The sequence below is a fragment of the Lactuca sativa genome, chromosome 7 (genome assembly GCF_002870075.4).
Source record: "Lactuca sativa cultivar Salinas chromosome 7, Lsat_Salinas_v11, whole genome shotgun sequence".
Classification (NCBI taxonomy): Eukaryota; Viridiplantae; Streptophyta; class Magnoliopsida; order Asterales; family Asteraceae; genus Lactuca; species Lactuca sativa.
Window position 1 is genome coordinate 125956078 of NC_056629.2, and position 11756 is coordinate 125967833.

An 11756-nucleotide genomic window follows, 5' to 3' on the forward strand; every position below is an offset into this window, starting at 1 on the left:
TTGTGTGCTAGAATGCACCAATAAAAATTTAGTAAAATTTAAATTATTATTTAATCAAATAATGATAGATATTGAATGATTTTTATAATTATATGTATATTAAATGATATTCATAATTATAATTCATTTTTTATGGAAACTAATTAAATTCGTCATTAATCGGCAATAATATTTTTTCAGAATGAATTCGTACGTAGGTTTTCATATATGGGTTCGTATTTTGTTTCATAACCCACTCACTCAAAATACAACAAAGTTGCATGAAACATGGAGAACGAGGGTGTATTCTAGCAGAATGAGAGATTATTTTAGAAGAATGTGAGTGTATTCTAACATAATGAGAGTGTATTCTAGTAGAATACACTCTCGTTATTCATATTCAATGCAACTTTGTTGTATTTGAAGTGAATGAGTTCATAAACAAAACACGAACACATACATGAAAACCTAAATGCCAATTCATTCTGAAAGAATGTTATTGCTGACATTAATAACAAATTTAATTTGTTTCCATAAAAAGAGAATTATAATTATGGATATCATTAAATATACATACAATTATGGAAATCATTTAATATTTGTCTTTATTTAATTAAATAATTATTTAATTTTACTAAAATCCTATTGATGCATACACTAGTAGTTATGAGCAAAAACCGAACTGCAAACCGAAAAGTCGTAGACGAAACCGATAGCAAACATAAAACTTATGGTTTGGTTTCTAATTCTTCAAAAATCGAAAAATTCGGTTTTGTTTCGGTTTTAGTAATATGAAAACCGCAAAACTCAAATTTCCTCTCTAGTTATGAATGTATGAATCTATTTGCAAACTTTTACACTACATTACATCTAATCCCACATCCATTGAGAGATATAAAATCATTTAGTTTCTTCATCTGTAAAATTACAATAATGACCTACAAACCTGAAAATATTGAAATTAACTACATATTAATATGGGAGTCTAAAACTTCTTTTTTACTATAAAATTTTATAGTTGTGGTTCGGGTTTAAAAAACCGGACTGCATTTGTTAAAACTAAAAACCGGAAAAACACAACTGATCAGTTTGATGTGGTTCTAATTTTGAAAATCAAAAAGCCGGTTGTGGTTTTGGTTTATTCAGAAACTCAAGATGTATCTATGTGTAGTGAAGGTGGGTCTTAGGACCCGCCTTTAAAAAAAAAAAATGTATAAGTTAGGCATGAAAAAATAAGAACTACCTTATAATTTTTCAAGAACCTACCTTATAAACTTTGCCAAAACGAAAATTGATCAAAATGTACGAAGCTTATCGTTTATATTTCAATCCACTTAATATAACTAAAAATCCAAAAGAATATTGTCCCGGTCCCGACCCGTTCCATCGGGTTCCGGTTCCGGTACCGGTTCCCCGGTTCATATGCTCATCCCTACTTGAAATATTAAACATCGCATGGGGTGATGATTGATCAACATTACTAAATCATCATACGATATCGCCCTGATGATCGCTCCCACCTAACCAATTTCGTACTCTGTCATTTGTCGTCCGACTATCGCTACCAACCTAACACCGCCCCTCCGCCAGGCACTAGTCCGCCACTAGTATTATTTACTCTCATTTTTTCGGTCTCACTTACATAAGGAACCACATGATATTTTGTTCTAGATTCACCACTTCAGAAGCTATACCAAATCACACCATACCCACCCCTATTCATACCACCACAATCTTTTTTCCTAAATTTCGGCAATCGATAAAACTATTCAACATATTTCTAATTTGTGCACTCGGATGCTATCCAACAATGCTCTATCCAATGTCCATTTGAGCATCTTCATTTCCGCAAGTTACATCTTCCCACGGTACTTTTTCTTTATTAGCCTCCGATTTTAAGCACTTGAACTCTACGACTTCTCTCCATGTTGACCATAAAACCGATTGCTAGACACCCAAATATAAATTTTTTACTATAATGTAGGTTGTAAGTAGGTCAACAAATACGTACGCAAAAACGCATCACAAAGCAATAAAGACATATGCATTGATTATTCCCCTACATACATACATGTTGAATTAAGTTAGGAATTTTGTAAGTCATTGAACACAAGAAGAAGGTTTATTTTATATCTCCAGGGCAAGAAAAAGCCAAAAGTCCATCAATCACACAAAGCTGAACAAAGTATCAATGGACTCATTTCAAGGCCATTTGATTCAACAAAGAAAGCCTTTGCTTACAACCGGAAAGGCAAAAGCAAAGCCTCCATCCAACAAGTAACTCTTACCAACACTTAAAACATGTAAATCCATCATCATTCATTTTTCTTACAGTTGGTAAAACAAGACAGACACCAAACAAGTTTTCATTTCATTTCTCACTTCATTCTCATCATCATTGAAAAAAAAAAACAACCAACCACAAATAAATTACGACCGATAATGCCCTTGTCCCGGAGTCCTATCTGACCCATGCCTCTGCCGGAAAACACCACCACCACCACCGCCGCCGCCGCCCGCCTGATGAAACCCCCATCCGGCATGTGGGTCCCGTTCCCACCCATGGTGGAACGGATTAGGCTGCATTGAGCTTTCCGCTTCTTGAAAGGCTCTACCGTTTGACGAACCACCGCCACCGCCACCGGAAGTCGGGAGGAAATAGACACCGCCGCCACGGAGCTGGTCGGAGGATGACCCTGCTGGACCGCCAATTTGTGGCGGGTTGTTGGATCTCCGGGAACCGGAGACGATCGGTGTGCGTAAGCCCGGTAGATTGCTGGGTTGCTGAAAATAGGCTTGAAGAGCCTGGGACCGCTCACGTGCCCGGGCAGCGCTGCCCGGATACGGATGAATCATTGATGACCCGACCGCACTCGGAGCTCTACCACCAGAACTGCACAAAACATCATCATAACTTTGAAAATTAGAAGCATTTATTTGTTTATCATATTTACAGCAACCTACTTTCATTGTTCTCTATTACAGCATCATATATCCTGTATGAATAAGGGTTGTAAATGACGATTTTACCCTTGTGTCAAATTATATTAAAAAAGAAGTTTACCTTTGGCCGAGAAGAAATGGATGCACATAAGACCCTCCAGATCTTGGCATGTCAGCATTACTCCTGAGCGGCCTTCTTGGCATGACAGATGACATGGAGGGTTGGTCAGCAGCAGCACCACCACCGAGACGGTTGGTTGAAGTAGGAAAGAGGGTGGTATGATAGCGGACATCCATGGTGGGCAGACCATAAGAATTTGGCATCTCACTTGATGCTGATTGGCTGTTGTTCCATTGGTTGTTGTAGGTCCCACCATGGCCATGACCATGACCATGACCATCACCAACACTTGCACTGGATGTTGATGATGATGATGATGATGGGTGAACTGGTTGAACATATGCAATGTATGGACACAGATGAGTAGCAGATGATACAGCTGCATGTTCAGTAAAGATCGCATGTTGTCCAAGAAGATCATGATCTAAAACAAAATTCAAAGAATTTATAAGTTTTTTTTCAAGACATGACTTTCAGTTTAATTCTTTTCAAAAGGGATCAAATCTTACATGCAGTTGTTGGAAATTCCCCTTCACTGCAAAAACAAAAAAAGAAAACACTATCAAAACAAACATACAGCTGAGGGTAAAATTGTCGCTCTTAAAATAGATGGCATCCATTTCAGGGACATAAGGGCTGATATATTATTAAACTTTATTGATTAAAGATATTAGAGTTGGTTTTTCCATTATGTAAACAAATACTCAAAGTGGCTTTATTTATATATATTTCTTTAGTTACAGAAAACTACAGTAGAATTAAATAATAACTTATTGTACACATACTGTAAAAATAACATTTGTACAGATATATCAAGTAATAAACATGAAATATAGCAGACTCATTTGGGACTTCAACACTTGTATTTTATTCAACCATGTTTACATTTTTGTTAAGTGCAAGCGCAAGACTATATTGTAATTGATATAGTAATAAAATATTCAACAGAAAAGCAAAATTGCAGGGTTAAAACAAGATATTACTTTCATTTTATTACCATATATTAATTGCAATATAGTCTTTGCGCTTTGCCCTAACGAATTGTATTTCATTTTTTTTCCTTATTAAAGCATTGTGTACTTTCATTTTTCTGTTATTGAGACATTGTACTATAAAAATCTACCCAACTATAGCAGAAGTCATCCAAATACAAAGTAGTTTTTACTGCTACAATTGGGCAGATTTTTCAAAGCACAACGTCGTAACAACAGAAAAATGAAAGTACACAATGCCTTAATAAGGAAAAAAAATGAAAATACAATTCTTTAGTGAAAGATTATAAAAGTAGGATGCTGCAGTGAAGAATAAATGAAAGCCCATTGCTATTTCTTGCATTTTTATCACTAAAGAGAGATGAGAACTGATAAGATGATAAAATATAAGAGTAAATGTGCTTACTCAAAAGAGGCAGCAAGGCGAGTAAATCCACCAAAGGGGCACCACATTGACTGCCAAAAAAGGAAAGACCAATGAAGATTGCAAAATATGTAAACATGTAATGAGTTATATACATCATATCATATCATACGAAAGGTATAAAAGAAATGAAACTTACTGATTCAGAATAGCTTAAATCATACAGATCTTCATCATGTGTCCAATCATCCATACTGAACTCATGATATGGTCGACAACCATTTGCATAAAGCCATTGACCTTTCTCAATTTTCCTACAGTTTGGGCATTGCATCACTCCCTTCACATTAAATGCAGACCCAATGCAATCTGTAATAGTAAACAAATTACAGATGTAATTTCACTTTTTCAAGTTGGATTTTCCAACCAAAAGATCTACACAATATGTATTAATAAATCATATCGGATCTTGAATTTGCTTCGACTATTTTAAAGTACATGACTTTATGTATGGGGTATTAAAAAGTAAGCATTTAAGTCGAATATAAACAAAATATACGTATATTAACCACGAAAATGATGGTTAGTCATATTAATCACTAGAAGCAATTTCAATCCAATTACTTATGAATGAGTTGATTTGGGTTGTTTTTAACTCTATCGAGTCAAATGGGAAAATCAAAGAATTTAGCTAAAAAGGAAACAGGTGATATGAGTTGAAATTTGCCTAAGTATAATTTTAAATTTCAAAATTGTCCTTAGAACAAATAGAGTTTCTCAAAAAAGTTCAAACATATAGCACAAAATGCAAAGTATCACGATATAATCAAAGTACTATGACATGATCAATTAATCACAAAAAGTTGGCGAAAAAATATCTCCAAAAAGCGTAAAAACCGACAATTTATAAATCAATGAACCAAGGTCTAATAACTTCGCGCTAGGGCCACCTAAGCAACTACTGCATCTTTACAAATATAATCCGTTCATAATAGTAAATTAGTAATTTCAGTAAGCACCCTTTCAAACAAATTCAGCAATATTCTTAGTGTTTTCAATATATTTGCACCTTCCTATACCATAGATTAGCTTTGTACTTTTATCCCTATATCAAATTCTATTTGAAGAACTTTCCTTTTAAGGGAATAATAGCGAGCTCGCGATGATAACTTGTTTGTTTTATAAGAAACCAAGAAAACACATCCCAAGATCAAAGAGAAGTATAGGGGTTTAGAAAATGCAATGTATCCATAAAGCAATCTCTTAGTAACAACATAGCATTACACTGATTATTTTGATAAAAAAAGACAGAGATTAATGCTAAAGATGGATGTTCAATTATTCCAATCGCATCTTCAAAATAACTCCCCTGAACACCTTCAACTGTTGAATTACAAAGTGAGGGTCCTTTTACATGCTATCTGATAATCCCTAACAATAAGCAGATCAATAACAACGAGGTCCCTAATAAACCATGTTTTGTATCTTATTACCACTGAAAGGTTAACAAATAACGAGACAATTCACAATTCCCAAGGTTCATAAAGATCAAACCACCAAAACGAGTTGAATTTGCAGGGATACAACTAATCCATGGACAACGATTTCAGGTCACAATCAATTTAAATTTTGATGAATTGAAAGAAAAGAAAAGAAGTTACTGACCCAGATGGAATTGATGGCCGCATTGGAGCTTTGCCCAGCCACGATCTCCGTTATCGGTGACAACCTCGAGGCAAATCGAGCATGAAACCGACAAAGCAGCTTTTCCTCCTCCGGCAGCATCTCCATCGTCTACGAGATCTGCATCCTCCAACCCCATATATTCCCAAACACGCAAATCGCTAGCCCTATTCTATATGGAAATTATAATTAGAACTTCCAACACAAAGAGAAATCTCCTTAAATTCCTTACTTGGCCGACAGCACCTTCGGGAAATCAAGAATCCCCCTTTTTAGGTCTTTCTATCTTAAATCTTAAATTAATCAATAAAATACGAAAAAGAGAACCGATTATAGCTCTCAAATCTTAGGGTTTCAGAGTTGGAAGCTGAAATTTAACAATCGCAAGTGCCGATGAGAGAGAAATGAGAAAACGAAGAGATCATTTCACGATTGTATGAAATGAAACTGAACCTTAGCGCATTTTCTCTTTCCTCTTCACACCTCTCGTTGCTTGTTTTACGGCCGTTGGATTTGGTCCGTACCAGATAATTTTACCGCTGTTTGTTGTAATAATTCCCCTTCGACGGTCAGGATTTAGCCGATGCCTGACGTAACATAGATTTAGATGAGATGACACAACACGTTACGTACACCCCCCGGATCCTCCGTTTAGCTTTTTTTCTAAATGTTATAACAAGACCTTCGAGAATACGATTTAGTTCATATGGATCCTTGAAATTTATTTTAATGTTGTTCCGGTCCACAAGGATGAGAAGAGTATTGATTTTAGTCCTAGAGTTTCAATGTGTTATCATAAAAATATTATTTTCCTTTATGTCTACAACTTTAAGGTAACTGAGAGTAAGCATCACCTCGTAAGCCCTAGTAGACAAGATAAAACGTAATGTCTCAGAGAGCATTGAAATTATATAAATTTAAATTTGATAGGAGTGACAATTATATCGTGTTTGGATTGGCGGGTTGGCAGATCAAAAGCTTATCCTGGTCATGAACCATATAAATATTAGTGTTGTCTTGCTTAACCCTAACATGGATAAGCCAAACATGAACACAAACTGTTTAACTCATTTATTTATACGGGTTCATGGGTCAGTTTCGAATTCGTGGGTGCAATTTCTTCAATTGAGCCATCACTTTCTTCATTATGGTCCAAAGGTTTTGAATTACTAGCATTTTCCATAACTCAACTATATAATGCAATCATAAAGATATTACATACACATTTCTACTAGAATTTCATAATACATGTTGGAGTACAACCAAACACATTTTAAAATTTTAGAATACAATCATAGAAATGTGTAAATTGATGTCTCAACTTCAAGAACTTCCTAATAAGAATTTATTCGCCAGAGGTCTTTACTATGGGTTGCACCAATATTATTCGTTAAAAAAGGATGAATCGATGTAAATGTGCATCGATTATCACGAGATCAATAAAGTTATAATAAAGAATTGGTATCCATTACCGAAAGTTTATGATATTTTCGATCGGCTTCAAGAAGATTATTACTTCTCTAAAACTGATTTGGATACCAACTTGGAACGTGAGAACACTTTTCGAACTGATATTTATACCCTATGCCTGGGTTGCAAGAAATTCAGCCTAGGATAATCCAAGTGGACACTTACGATTCTAGGCACAGAAACCGTAAGCCAATTTGCTAGAGAGATTCTATGAGAATTTGATGAAAACAAGATCTAAAATTCGTAACCTTCTTCTAAAGAGGAAGAACCGTTTATATATTAAACGAGATTAGGGTTTCATTATGGTTGGGTCGTCATTAGTTGCTTTAGACACACACGTGAGTTATCTAAGGAAAGGTGTATGAGTTTGAGAAGCCTGGATAAAGTCTTATCGAAGCATCTTGTATCATAAATTTGAACTTTAGTAAGAAAGTCAATAAGTATTGATTTCTAGAAGTCCAACTGATTTATGGGTACATGTCAAGGCTAGTGGTGTAACACCCATAAAATTCAAGCCAATTTAAAACATTTTAACCCATTCAAAAACCATTAAGTTATACAACTTGTTTTTAAAATAGTTTAAACATCAAAGTATTCCCAGAACCAAGTCACAAAATCATGAATATGAGGAGCGGTACGATCACGCCTTTGCCTTGCAACGATCTCCTGATGTACCTGAAACAATAAACTAAAACTGTAAGCCCAAAAGCTTAGTGAGTTTTCCCCAAAATACCAACCACATACAACTATAATCATATCATATCATATCACAATACAGAACAACCTGTTGGAATAATGTCTAAGGCTGCAACTATATTAGGAAAGTATTTGACCCGATTGTGCATAGTCCTTTTGGGTTGCCTTCACCATAGCAACTTGATAGGATGATTTATTATGAGAGAATAAATATTATTAATATATTATGAGAATAATATAAGGAATAATAATATTGTTATTTGATTAATATAAGTCATAGATTAATTAGTATTAATTTGGTGACTTAAAGAGATTAATTAAATAAGAGGGTATAAACTGTCAATTGTTTGATAGTTACACTTTAGACTGTAAATCCTTATTGGATGAAGGATGGACGGATTCTAGGGCTAGGGATAGCCTCAAATCGTCCAATGCTTATCTAAGGAAAGGATTTGGATTGCTTTAAGAAAATATTATCCAACTAGGGTTTAAGGTGAAACCCTTAAGGAGTCTACAAGTATAAATAGACCCTATGGCCAAGGGAAATCGGCATCTCATCTAAAGTAGAGAACCCCTGGCCGATTTCCTCCTAACCTCTCTCTCAAATCATCCTCCTTGCTAGTTGGTGTTTGTAAGCCATTAGAGGAGTGACAATTGTGACTCTAGAGCTCCAAGACAACAAGATCAAACAAGAGATTCAAAGGTAAACTTCTAGATCTGATTTTGTATTGTTCTTATACCTAATTAGTTGTTAGAAGTCTTGGATTCAAAGCATGTTTAATTAGAAAGCCTAGATCCAAGCATTAGGGTTTTGCATGCGCACATAGGAAAGTTCTTATGGCTAAAACCCATCAGTGGTATCAGAGCCTAGATTGGTTTCTATTAAATTGTTGCTTGTTTGTTTGAATCTTATTTGCAAAATTCGATTTTTGTGTTTCTGAGTCATGGACTCGGCGAGTTCCATAGTGGACTCGGCGAGTTGGCCTAACTCGGCGAGTCCCTTGGTGCACTCAACGAGTCCAAGCGTCAGGAAAGGCCAGATTCGGGATTTTTTGATAATTATCTTATGGAAACTTACCTTAATCATATTAGATCAACCCTAATCCGATTTTTTGATATATATGACTATAATCTTGATCTAATTAAAGATATTTATCAACTAATAAAATATTTAATTTCCTTATATGATAATTAATTAATTATTTTGATTAAATTGGTAATTATCTTGCAAGAAATCTTGAATAAATCAAATATAGATAATTAGGAAATTAATTGTTAATTAAAATTATTTGTTATTTGATCCTCCATGTTTTAAATGTTTAAAACTTGTCTTCAAGTTTTGAAATTTATGTTTTGTGATTAAAAGTTTTAATTTAGACAATTTAAATTTCAAACCCTAGTTTTTTAAAAGTTTAAAATACAACCCTATACTAATATAATATTACAAGATTAACATATATATATATATATATATATATATATATATATATATATATATATGTATGTATGTATGTATAACTAAAATGCTAGTCTTACCGTTAGTAGGCCTCATTCACGAAGCCGATCTATAAGGTGGGTATAAGGTTGCGGCCTATAAAATGGCGCTTAATGGGTGTACACTCACACCCACTGCTTGCTTGATCGATGGAGGGTCGTTAGCCGAACGAGTAGGATAGGGCAACCTCATCCTCTCATTAAAAGTATAATATGAAATACAAAGTAACTACATTTTTTTTTTAAATTTCCCAATCTTAGTTACTTTAGGAAAAGTGAATTGATGCAATCCCATAAAATTACACTTTGCACCCTTGCTAAGAAGTTAGTGGAGCGTGTGTGGTTTACCGGCACACTAATTGGTTCTAAGCAAAGGTGGCAAAGGGTGATTCATTGTTTATCATAGTTCGATGGATCGTGTGTGGTTTACTGGCACATCGAATAGGTGATCGTTACAATGAAGGCACCATGTGAATTTGCATGGTAATTCACACCCGCTTTGTGATCCTCGGTATCCCAGTCACAAACAAGAGGGGCATATCGAGATTTAAACATGCCATTGAATAGTTTCAATGAATCTCATCCGAACCTAGGAATTCTCAATACATTTAGGACTTAAAGTTATGTTTTTATGGTGGAGAATTAGTGAATCGTCATTCACTTACCTTCATATTATTTACATGTTAGATTACGACATCCCTTTTCTAATATGTAAATATTGTTGTTGGATCCTAGCCTAATTTTTCTTATTGGGTGATAATTAGGGATTCATATTCTAATCTATCTTTGTCCTTTCTATTTGTAGATGTCGAACGCAAACAACGTTGCTGCTAGTTCTTTCACATTGATGAGCCTTTGTCAAAAGGTCACTTTCGATGGGACGAACTTTAGCGAATGGATAAGATACATTCGCACTATTGCTCGCTATGAGGATAAGGAGTATGTCCTCGATGAGAAGCTTGAGAAAATCAACCCTGAAATCGCTACTCCGGCTGAAATGACCGCTTTTGAAACTCACGAGTGAGATGCAACGAAGGTACATTGCATCATGATAGCCACTATGAACTCCAAATTCCAAAAGTCCTATGAGGACATGTACCCGTATGAGATGCACCAAGACTTATTGGAGAGATACCACCAGAACGCGAGACAAGAGCATTATGAGATTTTCACTAACATGATTTCCGCTAAGATGGTTCATGGAGAGTCTCTTACCGTGCACCTGCAAAAGATGCAAAGGTATGTCGACCGTCTTCGCAAGTTGAATGTTGACTTTGGGGAAGACTTGGCGATCGACATGGTGCTTCACTCTTTGCCTCCAAGCTACAATCAATTTAGGATGACCTACCACATGAACAAAGAGGAGGTCACCCTAAGCAAACTCCAAGGTCTCTTAAGGGTCGCTGAGAGCAACTTCAAGGACAAGTCTGTTGCACCAACTCCCAATCCACCCGTTGCTCCTGTCTTGGCTATTGGACAAGGAAAGGGAAAGAAGAGGAAGATTTCGTCTAAGAACTATCGCAAGGTTAAAGCCCGAGATGGTGCCTCTTCTAGTGTATTCTTTAGTTCTTAGGAATGGTTTAAGTTTAGATTTGAACAATTGTTGTTATTCGCCAGAAATGGCTAGAAACATCATTTCATTTCATGGTTTGTTTAGACAAGGTTTTAGATTTTCTTTTAATAATGAGAATGGTTCTATTTTGGCTTATCTAAATGGTGTCTTTTATTTTGAAGCTATACCATGTAATGGAATTTATGAAACTGTTATGATTGTTGATAACTTAGGAAATGATGTTTTGAACATAGATTCTTCCAATAGTATGGATAGAGCATCCTTGTGGCATTGTCATCTTGGACATGTCAATAAGAAGTGCATAGCCCAACTCCAAAAGGATGGAGTGCTGGAGTCATTCGACCTTAGGGAAGATGACACGTGCGAGTCTTGTTTACTTGGAAAGATGACTAAGTCACCCTTCACAGGTACATGTGAAAGGGGTGAGGGTCTATTGGACCT

General features: G+C 35.4%; 1 protein-coding gene across 1 annotated transcript; it reads right to left on the bottom strand.

The window, feature by feature from the left end:
- Positions 1-2082: 2082 nt before the first annotated feature.
- Positions 2083-6560, bottom strand: LOC111897030 (E3 ubiquitin-protein ligase RFI2). The gene is made up of 6 exons (XM_023893007.3): positions 6065-6560; positions 4599-4768; positions 4442-4491; positions 3553-3578; positions 3044-3467; positions 2083-2872 (listed from the first exon to the last, which is right to left on the bottom strand). Exons 1-6 carry the CDS (start codon positions 6219-6221, stop codon positions 2410-2412), a joined length of 1290 nt encoding a protein of 429 aa, XP_023748775.1. The 5' UTR covers positions 6222-6560; the 3' UTR covers positions 2083-2409.
- Positions 6561-11756: the final 5196 nt, after the last annotated feature.

What these genes read in the sequence shown, in the direction of transcription:
- LOC111897030 (XM_023893007.3), bottom strand. Translation starts at nt 6,221, where the DNA reads ATGGGGTTGGAGGATGCAGATCTCGTAGACGATGGAGATGCTGCCGGA. An exon ending in CGGCCATCAATTCCATCTGG is followed by an intron (nt 4,769 to 6,064) that starts GTCAGTAACTTC and finishes TTACTATTACAG; the next exon opens with ATTGCATTGGGTCTGCATTT. An exon ending in ATTTAAGCTATTCTGAATCA is followed by an intron (nt 4,492 to 4,598) that starts GTAAGTTTCATT and finishes CTTTTTTGGCAG; the next exon opens with TCAATGTGGTGCCCCTTTGG.